The following is a 16,769-nucleotide window of genomic DNA, read 5'->3' as shown; positions in this document are numbered from 1 at the left end:
TTATGTAGGTCAGGGTGTTAAAGTCTTTCTAAATACTAATATTCTAGTTTCCTTTAACCTGTTTTAAAACTTACTAGGTAAAGGGCAGAAATAGAAATTCTAGCCTCTCTGCCCAAATGTGTGTCAACTACTGGAATATATAAAACAGTTTAATCAATCCTTTCCCCTTTTTTATGTACCACTAATATTGCTCTCTGATCTTTCCTTACATAATTTTCTTGGAAACTGATTTAGCAATAGCAAAATTAAAAAGCAAACATCAAAACAACTCCCAAAGCAGCAACAAAACAGCCATTCCTGTCAGAGGCTTAATTTTCAAGATCCTACTAGAAAGGTCCCCCAGAAGAAAGGGACACAAAGCCCCATTGATCTGACACAGGGGAAGTCAGTTATTTGGAATTTGTTCCTGGCACTGTTCTGAAAGGACTTAAATCATTAATTTCAGAAAGGAAGTGTCTGATGATTAGTCAAAGTTCCATCTTGCTGGCTTTTGCTGGCACTTCCCAGAGTCAGCTGTTGGGTGGGCAGAGACCCTGGAAAGGCTTTAGGTCAGGTCCAGAGCCACGTCCCAGTCCTGGGTGACAGTGGGCCAATCGTTTAGCCTCTCTGAGCCTCAGAGTCCTCATTTGTAACATAGGTTTAATATCTACCTCAGAGGGTAGTTGGGAGGATTATATTGGTAACAAATGGAAAGTGGCTAACAGTCCATGGTACAAAATAGGTGCTCAATGAAGGTTAGCTTTCTTCTCTTATAAAAGTAAAGCCGTGGTTTCAGTCAGTCATTGTTTTCCATGGACCATTAGTAATTAACTGCCCTGGCTTCCAAAACTCGACCACTCCAGGGTAGGAGCGGCCACTGCTGTCCTGGTTTCTGTGATCCCCCATCGCTGCCCAGAGAGCTGCCGAAAACCCTGCCAGAAGTGCAGTGGTGGGGCTGACACTTTTTTGTACCCAGATCATATTCTTGGCTTTTGTCTTCTTCTGTGCTCTGCCTTAAGGCCCATGGGACTCCGAGGTCAAGCTTCAGATAGTCTTGGTACACGCCACTGGGAGGCTCCGTTACCACTTAGGCGAACTTTGGTGGACCGGCCCAAAAGTGTAACCATGATTTATGAAATTGTTTCCATGTTAACACCATTTCCAAGTTCCAAGAAATTTCTGACTACCAAATGAACTATTTAAGAACATTTTTGTGTCCAATCTCAAAATTGACATTTTTCCTTTTTTATCTTCTTCTCTGAAGCTCTCTGTCAGCATTTTCAGCAGTGACCCTCACGTCCCTCCCCACACCCCCATGGCATCTGTGGTCTGTGCCTCCCAGTTCCTGTCTGTTTAGCTATTTTTTCATCTCATACCCCCAGCTAGATGTGAAGGTTCTTTGGGCAGGAATTGTGTCTTAATACAGATTTGTGTTTACCATGATTGGTCAAAGACTGTCTAATATGTTATAGAGACTCCATCCGTATTTGTTATCTTATCTTTTGAATGAGGGAATAAATAATGCTGAAGAACACACTCCATTCACCCTCTTCATGGCACAGCGAGGCAGAGCTTTTCTCTCTGTCTCTTACCACCTTTGTTCTTGCCTCTCCCAGACAATGGAAGGGCATGGTAGTGACTGTTTCTGAAGTTCACTGGACCAGGTGGCCCTTCCCCTTTGTGCCAGCCTACGCCACGGACTTGACCCATTTGGAAAATGTTAATTGGTACTTTTGGGAGCACTTTTTAGCTGCTTTCCCACATATGGGTGAACAAAGACCTCAAGGTCACTTCTTGTTTGTTGATTCAGTAATGTATATAAATGTCTTACTTTTTACCCTTTTATGTGCCTTTTATTTTTAAAAAAGTAATTCCATTTTCTAAAGTAGAAAATAAAGATTTTAGAAGCAAAATCTATTTTTAGAAAGCATTAAAATGATAACTAGCACCATTGTACAGCTATTTATAGTTTAGCTGAATTCCTTGTGGTTGTTATTAAAATAAGTATTAACCAATTTTAGTGAATCTCTAGAACTCTAATTAAGCACATTAAAACCTTAGACCCCTCTTTTGTGTAACGGAAAGTCTATGGACAATCACTAAGATTTTTTCTCCCAACATGATCTCTGACTCTTTAAATAAGATGAATTGCATATGGAGTCATTATTAATTGATTGCAGTAATTCAGCACTTCCACCTATAGATAATAGTAGAAGGGGTCTGAATGGGGAGGCAGGAGAGAGCTCTTTGAGCATCTTGCTTCTACTGTAAAAATACACTAGATGATCTTTAGGGTAATTCTTTCTTAATCTGGAAAATGCCACAGACAGTGGGTCTCTGATTGTCGTGGCTTGTGTTTACCACAGTTATCCCTTCCCTGTCTGTTTCCTGTCACAGAGGGGAGATGTTACGCAGCACTGACCCAGGCTTTGTCAAAGCTCTTTCACACAATTGCTTTTCCTCTTTTGACCACAGAGGGGCGTGTTGGTACCAAAAGTTACTTTGCAAAAGGGACAAAAAGACAACATACAAAGTGTTGTCTGAGTCATTTTAGGACTGGTTTTCTTAGACGAAATTTCTTTCATAATACATGTTTACTGAAAAAAAAAAAAGAAAAAACAAAATTCAAGCTTCTTTTAATGATTTTATATAGGTTTCCTCTATTGTGAAACCTAAAAATAGAAGTAAAAGCATTTATTTGAGTTAAGGGAAAGGTAATTTTTGAAATGTATTTTATTTTATACTTCCGCAATGAGAAAATACTGGAAATACTTTAGTTTGGTCTAGAGAGAGAACTTGCAAGCCTACTATGTTCAGTAGCACCCCTATGAACTTTTGAGCGCCTTGTCACATTCAATAGGATGTGAAAAGACCCCATTTTTGATACTAAGTCCTCTCATAATTTTGTTTGAGATTTTAGGTATAGTTTCTTGGACTTGTTTAAAATTGCCATGTTTCATTTGCAGAATATATAACTTGAAAATTCGTTTGTATTTCAAGGAAATTAAATCTTGAAAAATATTTTTGTTTTGGATTTGGACTAACATTCTTAAGTGGCATAATTTTTTTGTTTCTAAATATTTACTGTGTGCCTATGTAATATTTCATATTGTATATTAGTAAAATAATCCTACTTATCACATTTTTAGTGAATATGGATTAATCTATATAAACAATATAGTAAGAGAATAAAATTATAAATTGAACCTCTTAGAGATAAATAACATCTCTTTCGTTCATAAAATCTAGTTGTTTTCAAAGACACTCTTTACTAACATATGTTTAAGTTTGATTTAAACATTCTCCTTATTTCTTTTAAATGCTTGAGCCTGATATTAAGTGTGCTTTTATTTACTTTCAAAGAAAGTTGTATTTTTTGATATGTTTTTCTTTTTAAGATTGCATTTTGGACACTTGGATTTGTTCTCTCTCAACCCAGTATCCACAAGGCCATTATGGAAAGCATATCATCTGTGTTTGGCACAGCAGGTACTAAAACTGAATTAAATTACATAATTGAAGAGACATCTAATAATGTGCACTTGTTACACATCATAGACAAAGTCAAATGCCCATAATTCTGTAGAAATTCATTATTGTCCAAAACTGAGCATACTGGTAATTTGTTATATTTTAGGATATACATGGATCAGATAAAATCCTAGAATTTAATTACTGTCAAGGATTTTAGAAGTCATCTTGCCTAACTCCCTTATTTTGAAATGATGGCAAATGCTAGGGAGATGGTGCCTTGCTTAACTTCCCCACATAAACATAAATATTGAATGTGCAGGGTTTTTTCTGCTAGTCTCTTGGCCCCTTACCTCAACTGAGTGACAAGTCTATAGTTTTGGAATCAGGATTTTCCACATTTCATAAAAATAATATGGCGCATATTGCATATGTTATACAACAGTACTAATGGGGTAGGGAGATTAGGTAACATTTTACCACCAAAGGAATTATTTTTAAAGTTATTGTTGTTAGAGATTTCGGGGGATAAAACCACAGACAGGGTGGCTGCCTTTCTCTTTCTTTTTTCAATTCTAGATCTTTCTTTGTAATTTTTTTTGAAAAGCAGAAATAACCTTGAATGAAGAGGGCTAAATTACTTATTCAGCATAATTTGACCTGTTTTGGGAGTAGATCTTTAAAAAACCTTAATTAGTAAGTCAAATTATGTATTCTTATTTTGGGGAGAGTGAAGAAAACAATATAGTAGTAGGACAAAAAGTATGATGACAATGAACACTTAACCTTCCCGACTTCATGATTGCTGAAAGCATTTTATTTGGAATTTTAAATTTACTTTCAACTGCTTCTTACTTAGTTAAACCAAAAAGCAAATTGGCTAGACCAACAGGAATATCTGAACCATACTGTTCTGAGCCTTGAGTGTAAATGAGCAGATGCTTGGTCTCACCTCATAGAAATGGTGAGCATTAGAATCATTCAGTACCAACAGTGCTAACAAGTTAGATGTGGAGATCCTGTGGTGAATCTGAGAGAAGACTGCCTTTGTGGAGCTGACCTCTACAAAGCTAATGGGAATGTGCATGCCTGCTGTCTACAAATGATAAAAGTGAGTGTATCCTTGATTCTCCTAAATTCCCCCTTACCATTTACTTACTAGAGCCTTCTGACCTAGGGCTCCCCAAATCCTTGGTCTTTAGGAAATAAAAAGGTACAGAGGGGAATTGTGGGAATAATGTGAGAAACCTATCTGACTCCAAGGCCACAAGTATTACATTAATCTAAATTTCCACAATGTTTGAATCTTGAACTTTTGAACACAGTTCGAGAAAACATTTTCTCTTTCTCCATGTTCTGGTTTATTTTTAAAACCTATTGTTCTCCTTTGGCAGAAAATTGCTCCTTCAAATAGTAGCACCAGTGTAATAGCTATACTTATGTCAGTGCTTTCAATTTATAAGACTTGTAGAATTGAAAACAATTTATAAAAAGTGTATCAAACATTTCTTGACATGCTTCTACAGAAGCAATTCAGGTCAATGCAGGTAGTAGCTCAGGAATTTAGATGCTGTGAGAGGACGCCACAGGTCTTTGAAGGATGACATCAAGGAAGTTGTCCATGTACCCATCTGTATAAAGGATCTTGTCAAAGAAGAGCATTAGAGTGCACGAACAAAAATCTGAGTCAGTATAGCAATTTTCCCATTTCTATGCTCTTTTGTATCACAAGATTACAGTTCCTTCTTGGAGATGTCCTCAGTGAATTTGCAGTTCTGCATCTCTGTGGCTCAAAACTCACTCCTGGAACCCATCACAGGCACTTTGCCCAAATTTCTTATAAAACAAATTTAAGGGTAAAGGCTACTATTGAATACTTGGTCTTTTGTGTCTGGTTTCTTTCCCTTAACATAATGTTTTATATTGTGATGTTTTACAAACTGATTTTCAGATGTTGAACCACCCATGTATTCCTGGGATAAATCCTATTTAGTCACAGTGTATAATCCATAAAGCGTAATTTTTATATACACATATTGCTGGATTCAGTTTGCTAGCTTTTGTTGAGGAATTGTACATTGACATTAATAAGGGATATTAGTCTAGCCCTGGTCTGGTGGCTCAGTTGGTTGGGCATCGTACTGAAAAGTGGAAGGTAATTAGTTTGATTCCCGGTTAGGACACATGCCTGAGTTGTGGGCTTGGTCCCCAGTAGGGACATGTAGGAGAGGCAACAGATTGATGTTCCTCTCTCATGTTAATATGCCTCTCCTCTTTCTCCCTCCCTTCCCTCCTGTCTAAAAATAAATAAATAAAATCTTTAAAAAAAAATAAGGGATATTAGTCTATAGTTTTCTTGCGATGTCTTGGTCTGGTTTTAGTATTAGGATAAGTCTGGCTTTACAGAATGACTTTAGAAATGTTACCTACTCTTCTATTTTTTGTAGAGTTTTTGAAGGATTGATGTTAATTTTTTGTTAACCATTTGGCATAATTCACCAGTGAAGTAATTTGGAAAATCAGAGATTTTCCTTGTGAGAGGTTTTTGTTGTTGTTGTTTTAAACTTGATTTTTCCACTTATTATGGGCCTATTCAGATTATCTGTTTCTTCTTGAGTCAGTTTTGTGCCTTTTTAGGAATTTACCTATTTCATCTAGATTATTTAACTTGTTGTCATACAATTATTCATAGTATTCCCCGTATATTTTTTCTTTCTGTTAGGTCATAATGAGAACATCTCGCATCTTCCTTTTGGTAATTTGTGTCCTTTTTCTTTTCTGTTTTGCTTGATCAATGTAGCTACAGAGCTGTTCATATTGTTTACAAAGTACTAACTTTTGGTTTTGCTGATTTTGTTTGATTTTAGTTTTTCTATTGATATTCTAGTGTTTATTTCATTTATTTCTGTCCTAATGCTTATTATTTATAATTTCTATCTCTTTATCGATATTCTCTACTTAGTTCTTTGACATGATTTCTTTAGTTCTTTGAATATATTTAAACTATCTAAAGTCTTTTTTTAGTAAGCCCAACATTTGGATTTCTTCAGGGATAGTTTCTATTGATTACTTTTTTTCTCTGTATCATCTATATTTTCTTGTTTCCTGTCTTACTTCATATTATTGTATGTCTTATAATTTTTTGCTGAAACTGGATATTTTTAATATTACAATGTGGCAACTCTGGAATTAGATTCTCAGGATTTACTGTTATTGCTGCTTATTGTTGTTTGTTTAGTGACTTTTTAAAACGAATTCTGTAACATTTGTATTCTTTAGCATATGTGGCCTCTTATGTCTTTGCTTTGTTAGTTTTGCAGAATACTTGGACAGAGATTTCTTTACACTAGGAATCAAGAAGTCTCCCATTCTTTGCTAATGGATTCTATGTGTATGTTGAGGCATGCCTTCAACACTTGACCAGGTAGTTGGCAACTCTGCCTTAGCTTTCGCTTCCTGCTTGCACATAACCTCAAAGTCAGCCTGTGGTGAGACATTGGGACCTTCTCAGATTTTTTCTGAGCATGAGTAAAGCTCTGGGCATTTGTTCAATACTACCCTTGGCCTTCAGTATTTCTAGGAATGCTCTGGGCCTCTTCAAAGCCCACAGGACATCTCATTTTCTCGTTCTTTAATGATTTTGGTTTACTTGTTGTCTGTCCCAGTTGTTATCTATTGCCTCAGGTAGCAGTCAAGTTAAACAATAATCTTTAAAAGTTTTCAGCAAACACCCCTGAGGAAAAGACTTCCTCTGGGGAGCTCCAGGTCAAGTCAGATCAAGACAGTTTTATAAGTGGGATTTTGCAGGGAACTGTCAGCTCCAACAATGAGGATTTTCTAGGAATGAGGCTTTGGAGTAGTTCTGACTGTTGTAGCCCCTCTGGTGGCAGTTGGGCTTCTGACTGTGATGTGCCTGCAGGCTAGTGGCATTCACGGTCACTGAGGAGCTCTAGAGAGGGGCATGACAATAGGGCAAATTAAAATGTCATTAAGCGTGCTGGTTTGTTTTTTTTTTAACCAAGAATCACCCATTTTTCTTGGATAAACACTCCCTGAATTGCTGCAAGCCTCTGGTTAATTTCCAGACTTCTGAAAAAGTGGATTCCGACCATTTTTACCATATTTCTCATTGGTTTTAAAGAGGGAGTTTTTGGAGTCCTTACTCTGCCACTTTTACTAACATCACCCTGAACCATACATTTTAAAATTTCTTTTAGAAAATCTTCCAGATTCATGTGGCTTAACCCTTCATTCACCTGTTTATTTATTTGGCCCTCAAATATCTTTCGATTGCCCGCTATGTCAAGGCACTGTGTGAAATACCAGGGCTATGAGGGTTAGTGAGGTATGGCGCATGATCTTCTCAAGGAAGCCCAAGAAGTGTTTTTTGTAACATTGAAAGTAGGTTTGGAAGTATCCAGAGGTTGTTAGGAGAAAAAAATGGAATATTTACTTTGTTTCTTTGGAGATGTGTACCTGCCGGTGAATTCTGTAGTTTTTCTGTGCCTAGAACTTTTTCCTCATTCTTGTTCATCATTAAGTTCATCTTGTTCATCAACTTGAATGCCATTTTCTCAGATGGGACTTTGAGATTTCCCCTGTCCAAAGACACTTTCCCTAACTCTGCCCTTAGTGATTCTCTGGCTCATCTCACTTCTTATTTCACAAATGATATTTATTTATTAGTGTATTTATTTTTTTTATCCTCTGCCCCCTTCACTAGAACATAATCGCTCCAATAACAGGAACAATGTCTATCTTGGTCTCTGTAGTATCTCCCACTGCCTAGACCGCCCAAAATGACTCCACAAATATTATCTGAATGAATTTAATGAACAAATATAAGACTAATATTTTAAGAGATGAATATCTTGGTCTAGCAGTCATTTGCAGCTCTGCCACCCATCCCATGAAACAGTTTATAGGAAATGAGTAAACACTTTTTTATGTAAAGAAGTATTTAACAATTTTCTGCAATTAATATTTGAGTTAGCAGCACCCAATCCCAGCCAATATCTGATCACTAATTTGAGATGCTGAGTAGTTTCAAGCCCAAGAATCTATGTGAATGGTAATGAATGCTAGCATTTCCCTAGGTTTTTGAATTCTGTAAAGTGTTTTGGTTTTTTTTTTTTGCCTAACATTTTATTTTATTCCTTGATCTTGAGTGCATCTACATTATCAGATAGAGAATCTGATAAAGAATATTTTGCTCTTTACAGAGTTTTGGGATACTGTTCCTGGAAATTAGTCATTTAGTTTTAACTTAATTTGTAAATTATAACATATTATTTCAATAGCCTGTTGTAACCTCAAAAAGCATAGTGCAAGAACTGGGACCAGATTTCCTGGATTTAAATCCAGTCTGAGACACCTACTAATGGTATATCCTTATTTAAGTTACCAAATTCTTAAAGCCTATTTTCTCTTTGGGATAATGGCAAAATAAGAATGCCTATCTCACGGAATTATTAGGAGATATAGCATATATAATGTAGATAGCACAGTGCCTGTTTTCGAGATCTTAACTATGACCAAACGGATATAGCTGTATCAGTTGTATGAAATTTTGTAACCTTCTCATGTCATAAAATTAGTAACTATCATGACTTCAAGTTTTCTCCTTCTAAATACTTGTCATTGTTTTTTGAAATAATGTGTTTTTTTTAATGTTTACAGCAATAAGCAAAGTACTTTTGTATAAATTGGCTATCTTAAAAAGAGGCTGAAGTGCAGCAGAAATGTAGCATGAGGCTACTTATGTCTAATATCGTCCTAGGGGACAGAAACAATAGCAATGGGAATAGTGATACTCATATAGCCCTTGCTAAGTACCAGGCCTTAACCCAAGTGCTTTTCTTCCTGACTCAATCTTCGAATCATCCCTTCTAAATGATATTATTTACCCTAATTTTAAACATGAGGAAAATGAAGTGCCAAATAGGTAATGTACTCAAGAATACACAGCTAATAAATGGTAGAACCATGATTTGAACCCAAGTTTGTCTGGCTTTAGAGTTGATAATACAAATTGATAAATCTTGTCAAATTTTGCTCAGAGTGTCAGATGATGCTTAGATCCAATTTCTAGCTTAATTCCATTTCAAGTTGCTTCCATATTAAGCTTCCTAAGCCGTAGGCCTAGCTATACATGTGTACTCAGAAAATCTCCCTGGAGTGCTGTTCACCGGCCCGAGCCTGAGGCCGCGGCCTTGGTGTTGCAACCCACCTTTGGCTGCAGAGTCACCATCTAATGAAGGTAGGCATTTGGCTACTCTCTAAAAACACCCTTTTTTTTTTCTTTGTTATGCATGACATTCGTAACACTAAATGTAAGTTAGTTTTGATACTTTTATAAGACTTTGCATGTATAAGTAAACTTGTAGATTAGAAAAAATATTTTCTAAAATATTCACCTAATTTTTTGGTTTACAAAATATGATTACCATATTTATATCCAAACTGTTTTCTAAAACAATATGGTGTGACTGTCGAGACAACAAAATTTACCTAAACAAAATAATGGCAATGATAATAAACACTGTAAAGGATATCTGAATTATGGTTACATGTAGAATCATCTTTACCTATTGTACACCTGTGTGTTCTTTTGACCAAGGCCACCTAGACATGTGGATCCATGGCCCTCTAATGGCCTCTAATACTGTGTTCTGTTCATCATCAGCCCCTTGGTAGCTTCTGCCTCTCTTTCTCCACTGGTTCTTTCCCTTTCTTCTGTCAGATCTCAGTGTTGAACAACATCCAGTGGCTTCACGTATCACTCAGAATACAATCTAAAGCCATTATATGGTCTTGAAGGCGTTTGTCCTCTCAACAGTCTCCCTGCCACCATTTTCTTCTTTTATTTCACCGCAGCCACCTTTACTCATTCATTCAACAAACATTTATTGATCCTTTATTATGTGTCAGGAACTATTTGAGGAGTTTGGGATATTAAAAAAAAAAAGCCAAAGACTACTCCCTTGTGTTGTTGACACTCTGGTAGGAGAGACACACAATCAACAGTAAACGTGATACATAAGTAAACTCCAAAAATATTAAATGGTTATAAATGCTATGTAAAAAAACAAGAGGATCAAGAGTGCCAGGAGTGGGGACGGGTGGTAGCATTAAATAGTTAGATCAGGCCTTATTGGCTCAAGTGAGACTTGAGCAAGGACTGGGAGGTGGTTAGGAGTTGGACGAGCAGATACCTAAGGGAAGAGCCGGTTGGGGTCAGGTATGCAGGTGTGGCCTCACTGCGCCCTCACAGAATTCTCTGAGATCATCACCACATGGCATTTCTGCGGCATTTTTTTCCAGAGAAGAATGTGAGCCTACTTCTATATAACCTGATTAAATGTATTTAGAGGGACTATAGAAAGAAAAGATGTGTAGCTTCTATCTGAGACTTTTCCCTTTTTCTCTCCACAAGCATATGCTGTAGTGTCCTTCCTAGTTTCTATCACCACAAGAGCCAGCTGGTTCATGGCTTTCAGACTTCTATTTTACCTGCCCTTTGCCCTTTGCAGATGATTCAAATGTAAAAAGTCCACTGCACATTGATTGCAGCAGAAATAAGGGAAGATGTGTCTTCTCTTGCTCACCTACCCACTCTGACCACCCTTGGCGATCAGGCCCCTTCCCCTCCCGTGGTTCCATTCACTTTCCCAGTAGTTGAACTTTGTCACTTTGGTTTTTCCACATTGTTCACTCTGATTACTCCTGTAATTTATATGCAAGGCTTTCTGGGGGTAGCAGCAGAACTTTACTAAAGCCACTGGATGTTGTTAAACACTGAGATCTCACAGAAGAAGGTGAAAGAACCAGTGGCTGATTTAGTTAAAAACCCAACATAACAAACATTTGTTAGGTAGTTCACACAACTTCTGGGAGTGCTGGACAACCAGTCATGGAGGTTGCATGGCCTGAAATAATGCTCTACATCAGTCTGCAAACCTGTGTGGAAAGCGCGACACTGCCACTACAGCCAAGCCCATGGGGCCACTGGCACCAGGTGCTGAATGACGCTGGGTCCCCAGGAACTTCATCCTGCAGAAACTGAAGTTGCTGACAGGGAACACTCTTTCAGCCTTCATTTTTTTGCATCACTAACTCTGGGTTTGTATACCTTATTAGCAAAGTCTTATTTTCATGGCAGTATCCTAGCTTCAATGGAGGCAAGGAAAGCAAACATCTGGCATTTTCCTTCTCTGTATGGTAGGCAAGTTTCCATTGAAACACAAGGGGTCATATACTGCATTGCCAAAACTGACAAATACCAAGGTGTGTAGATAATACAATATCTATTTTTACATTATACGTGAGTATAAGAAGTATATTCATTACATTACTATATAACTAAATTTTTATAAATATAACTCTGTACCTTTGTATCTATATATCTTTGTGTGTGTAGATACATACATCCCTTCTTTTTCTTGGGTGAGGTGACCCCTTGCTTGCAAATTCCATGATAGTTGAATCGCCTTGCTTTCCTCACGAAACTTCATACTTGCATAAACTACGGACAATTTTAATAGTGCAGTAATTAACTGAAACACCAGTTGTGTTTTGTCCAAGGACAAATGTTCATAACCTTTATTCTGTTTATTTAAAAATATATTCACTGATAGTTCAACCACACTTTGTTTTATTTGTTTTGCTAAAGAAAGAGGAGGTTTTTTTTCCCTAAACCTTTTTCTCTTCCTACAGGGTGTTATCTATTCTTGATATAGTGAACATGGCTATATCCACAAAGCTGAAGAAGAAAATTAAGTTATTCATATTTTTAACATTAAACTACATACTATGACATTCAGTTTTACTTTTTAAGCATTTATGTGTTAATTTGTTTAAGTAGCATTCCATTAACCTACCATTATGGTTTACTTTTCTTTTTATTCTAGGTAAAATATAGGAAAACATGTTTAGATGATTGTTGCATTTTTAGCTTCACTGTACTTTGCTCTTTCAAGATAACTACTAAAGGATTACTAGATCATAAAATATTAATCAACACAGCATAAATAGTCATATTTATGGGCAACTGACCTAAAGTGCTCCCAGGCATTAACATTTGGGACCTGTTTGGGTAGTGCTTGAAAGCAGTGTTCCCTTCTAATTGAGGACTCTCACTGTGAGTACCTCGCCACCAACAGAAGGCCATTCTATCTTAAAAACAAATAGAAATGTACTTGAATATTTTAACCAGTTGCATTTACTCCAGTCCACCTATTCTTTTTAATATAGGGTAGCATACGTAGCATACTTTATTTTTGCCATTAAGTTTTATTGAGCCCCTGCTTTTTGTTATTGATATGCTATTACAGTTGTCCCAATTTGTCCCCCTAGGTCCCCCTCCACCAGCATCCCTCCACTCCTTCCAGCGATCCCCCCTCCTTTATGTTCATGGGTCATGCATGCAAGTTCTTTGGCAACTCCATTTCCTATACTTGTTCTTAACATCCCTCTGCCTACTCTGTAACTACCATTTGTACTTCTTAATCCCTTCACCTTTCCCCCCATGTCCCCAGACCCCCCTCCTAGCAGGCCACCATCCTAATGTTCTCCTTATCTATGATTCTGTTTCCATTCTGCTTGTGGGCTTAGTTAGTTGATAGTTATATATTTATTACCATTTTAATGTTGATAGTTTTGATATTCTTTTTCTTAAATGTAAGTTCCTTTAACGTTTCATATAATAATGGATTGGTGATGATGAATTTCTTCAGTTTTACCTTGTCTGGGAAGCACTTTATCTGCCCTTCCATTCTAAATGATAGCTTTTCTGGATAAAGTAATCTTGGTTGTAGGTCCCTGCTTTTCATGACTTCGAATATTCCTTGCTAATCCCTTCTAACCTGCAAAGTTTCTTTTGAGAAATCAGCTGACAGTTTTATGGGAGCCCCTTTAAGGAGGTCATTATCTGCTTTTGTCTTGCTGCTTTTAAGATTCTCTCTTTATCTTTTATCTTTGGCATTTTAATTATGATGTGTCTTGATGCGGTCCTCTTTACATCCATCTTGTTTGAGACTCTGTGCTCCCTGGACTTGTATGTCTATCTTCTTCACCAATTTAGGGAAGTTTTCTTTTATTATTTTTTCAAACAGGTTTCCAACTTCTTGCTCTTTCTCTTCCCCTTCTAGCACCCTTATGATACAAATGTTGGAATTTTTGAAGTTGTCCCAGAGACCCCTTACACGATTGATTTTTTGGGATTCTTTTTTTCCTTGTTGTACTGATTGGATGTCTTTTTTTCCCTTATGTTCCAAATCATTGATTTGATTCTTGGATTCATCCACTCTACTGCTGATTTCCTGTAAATTGTTCTTTACTTCAGTTAGTGTATCCTTCATTTCTGCCTGGGTCTTTTTTATGCTGTAGAAGTACCCACTGAGATCCTTGAGCTCCTTATAACCAGTGTTTTGAACTCTGTATCTGACAGACTGCTTAACTACATTTTATTTAGTTCTTTTTCTGGAGTTTTGTTCTGTTCTTTCATTGGGGCCATATTTCTTTTTCTCCTCATTTTAGCAGCCTGCCTGTGTTTCTTTCTGTGTATTACATAGAGCTGCTTTGACTCCATGTCTTGGTAGCATGGCCTAATGTAGTAGGTGTCCTGTAGGGTCCAGTGGCACAGCCTCCCCTGTCTCTAAAGCTGTGCACTTGACGTGCACCCTCCATGTGGCCTGAGTACTTCCTCTTCTTGTAGATGAGTCTTGACTGCTATCAACAGGTCAATGAGATGGATTTATCCAGACCAGCTGGTAGGACTGGCTGTGACCCCTGGCAAGCAACCACCTCCTTCTGTGGTTTGTGGAGGTGGTTGGGTGGTGCTCTGACATGGTCTGTAACTGTCCACTGGGTGCTCAGGCTCTGGGGTTTCCTGGGTTGTGCAGGCCAAGCGGTCAGCCTTCACCTGTGTTTTCTCTGGGGCCCCTTGAAATAAGCTATAAAGCGACCTGCAGATGGCCGCTGCTAGTGCTGGGCCTGTGGCCACTCAGCAAGAGGCACAGGGGCTGGTGTTGTGCACATGTGTCAAGAAAATAATTAATTAATTAATTTTTCTGCATATGCCTCATTAATATATAAAGTCATGATTTGTACATCATTAAAGGTACATTACAAAATTTTCATTGTATAAGACACAGAAATTTGATTCATGAGTTTCGGTCCTGTTACTAATTATGTGACTTTGGATAAAAGAGAAAATTTACTCAGAATGAACCAATAATATTTTCTGATACCGCTGTGTTCTGATTTAGCAGCAGTCCTGACTGGGGACATACCAACACTATCAAAAGGCCAGATGCCATAATGTGGTGACATTGACTCAGATGGCTACCCTTACCATTCACTACTGAGAAGAGACTGTTTCTGCTCATAATTATAAACAAATATAAAAACTAGCAGAGTGATAAATGAAGCTCAAATCTTTTACTGATATTCTAGGCAAATTCCATGTCATGTGTGTTATTAATTAGTCCATTAGTTTTACTTCATTGCATTTAAACATTTGTATTTATTCTTGAGACTTGATCCGTAGCTATATCTTACCCATATTATAACTTGTATGCAACTTGTATCTACTTGGATATGTCCTAGTACCACCTTGCCAACTAATAATAACATTTTTGGAGGCCTCTGTTATGGCATCACAGAGACTGGAGTCCCTCCCACTAACTGAAAAAGCTCCCTCTCATTACTCCTGCAGCCTGCCAGGGTTTAATGGCTGATCGCCAGAATTGTGTCTGTGATAGATTGTTGGCCCTTTGTGCTGCATGTTGACCAAAATATTGAGGAAAGAGATCAAGCAGCAGAGTCAAGGGCACTCCAATGGAGCTATGAACAGAGAAAAGTTATTTTCATTTAAAAAAATTCTTTCTCTGGTAGCCTGACAATATGAACCTAATATGGATATTTTGGAGGTTGTAGCACATTATACAGGAAATTTCTTACATAGTCTCGTTTTCCTTTGCTAGTCCAGGTTATAAAATCCTGGAATGGACCCAGAAAATGGTAAATTATCTCAGAGCTTTTCACAAACTACTTCTCTCATTCATTAGCCTTGAAGGACATGTGTAAATTACCTAAGAAAGTATTTATAAATGTAGGAGATTTCATCTGAAACTGTTCTTTCTCACTCTAAATATGTACTTTTGTTATCTTCTTTTCCACTTGGCTTTAAAGACCAAGGTGGTATCACTTTGAAATGACAACTCATTACTTTCCAATCCATTAACCCAGCCAGCCACAAAGACCAAGGTAAAACTTGCATGGTGATATCTGGCCCGCGAGAGATTTCCCAGGAGGCTACATTTCCTCCATATCCTGCCCCCGATGCCTGAAATATATCTTGGGACACTATAACTCACTCTCCTTTATTATTACATAGCTTCAGCCGGTGGAAAGAGATGCCTCTGGTAGCTGTAGATTATTTGATATCCCTCTTCAAATTTATGGGCCTGGAGAAGGTCCTACTCCGGTGCTTCTTGTTTTATTAAATCTTTCCACTGTCTCACCCCAGTGCAGCACAGCTAATCTTCATTTATCACCTACATTTTTCATTTACTCAGTTCTTTCTTTCTGAGTGTTCTGTTGGAGAATTATTCAGGCATTTGGATAATCTTTTTTGTTCTTTAGAAAATACTGAGGGAAAGGTCTTTAAGTTGGATCAATAAAGAACACAATCCAAATTTATTGGGTTGGACAAAAAGGTCTTTGTGTTTTTTTCCATAAAATAAAAGACACATTTTTCATTTTCACCAATAACTTTGTTGGTTTGGATATTTTGAGTATGTCAGCTATCTCCTGCTATTAACTGCTAGTGGGTAGAGGCCAGGGGTGCTGCTAAACATTTTCCAATGCATAAGACAGCCCCACAGCAAAGAATTATTTGGCCAAAATGTCAAGAGTACCAAGAAACTTGGCAAATCACTTTTGACACGTTCAATCAGTCTCAGGATCTTTTCCATATACTGTACAAATCTTTTTTTGCATTTCAATTGTCTTTTTACCTTTATTGAAATAATAAAGCATAATACGCCAAAAATGTTATGTATTTTCTGTATTAATGTGGCTGGACAAAAATTCACCAATTTTGATAAGTTTTTTTAAATGCATGCTGACATGACAATACAATCTAACAAAATTTTTTTAAATGAAGATAAAGACAACTAAGCACTACTAGGGCCATTGTACGGAAAAAAATGTACCAAACTTTTTGGCCATCCCAACAGAATAATTATGCAGAGTTTATAAATAAAGGGTATTTCTAGATCAAAATTTATTTTAAATTTTATTATCTACCCATTGTT

At 37.2% G+C, this 16,769-nt stretch overlaps 1 protein-coding gene across 3 annotated transcripts in view; it reads left to right on the top strand.

Annotated features, from left to right (window-relative positions):
• The window catches only part of LOC129067505 (24-hydroxycholesterol 7-alpha-hydroxylase), a 72,695-nt gene that overhangs the window by 18,959 nt on the left and 36,967 nt on the right, over positions 1 to 16,769 (top strand). For all 3 annotated transcript variants that reach the window (XM_054569453.1, XM_054569455.1, XM_054569456.1), the window contains exon 7: positions 3,378 to 3,468. In XM_054569453.1, coding sequence (XP_054425428.1) covers positions 3,378 to 3,468 — 91 coding nt within the window. The remainder of the gene's footprint in view (positions 1 to 3,377; positions 3,469 to 16,769) is intronic.

Source organism: Pteronotus mesoamericanus, unplaced genomic scaffold (genome assembly GCF_021234165.1).
Source record: "Pteronotus mesoamericanus isolate MK-2021 breed Mesoamerican mustached bat unplaced genomic scaffold, CSHL_Meso_final contig_20, whole genome shotgun sequence".
In the NCBI taxonomy this organism is placed as follows: Eukaryota; Metazoa; Chordata; class Mammalia; order Chiroptera; family Mormoopidae; genus Pteronotus; species Pteronotus mesoamericanus.
Note: the sequence above shows the minus strand (reverse complement) of the source record. Positions and strands in the feature narration are given on the sequence as shown.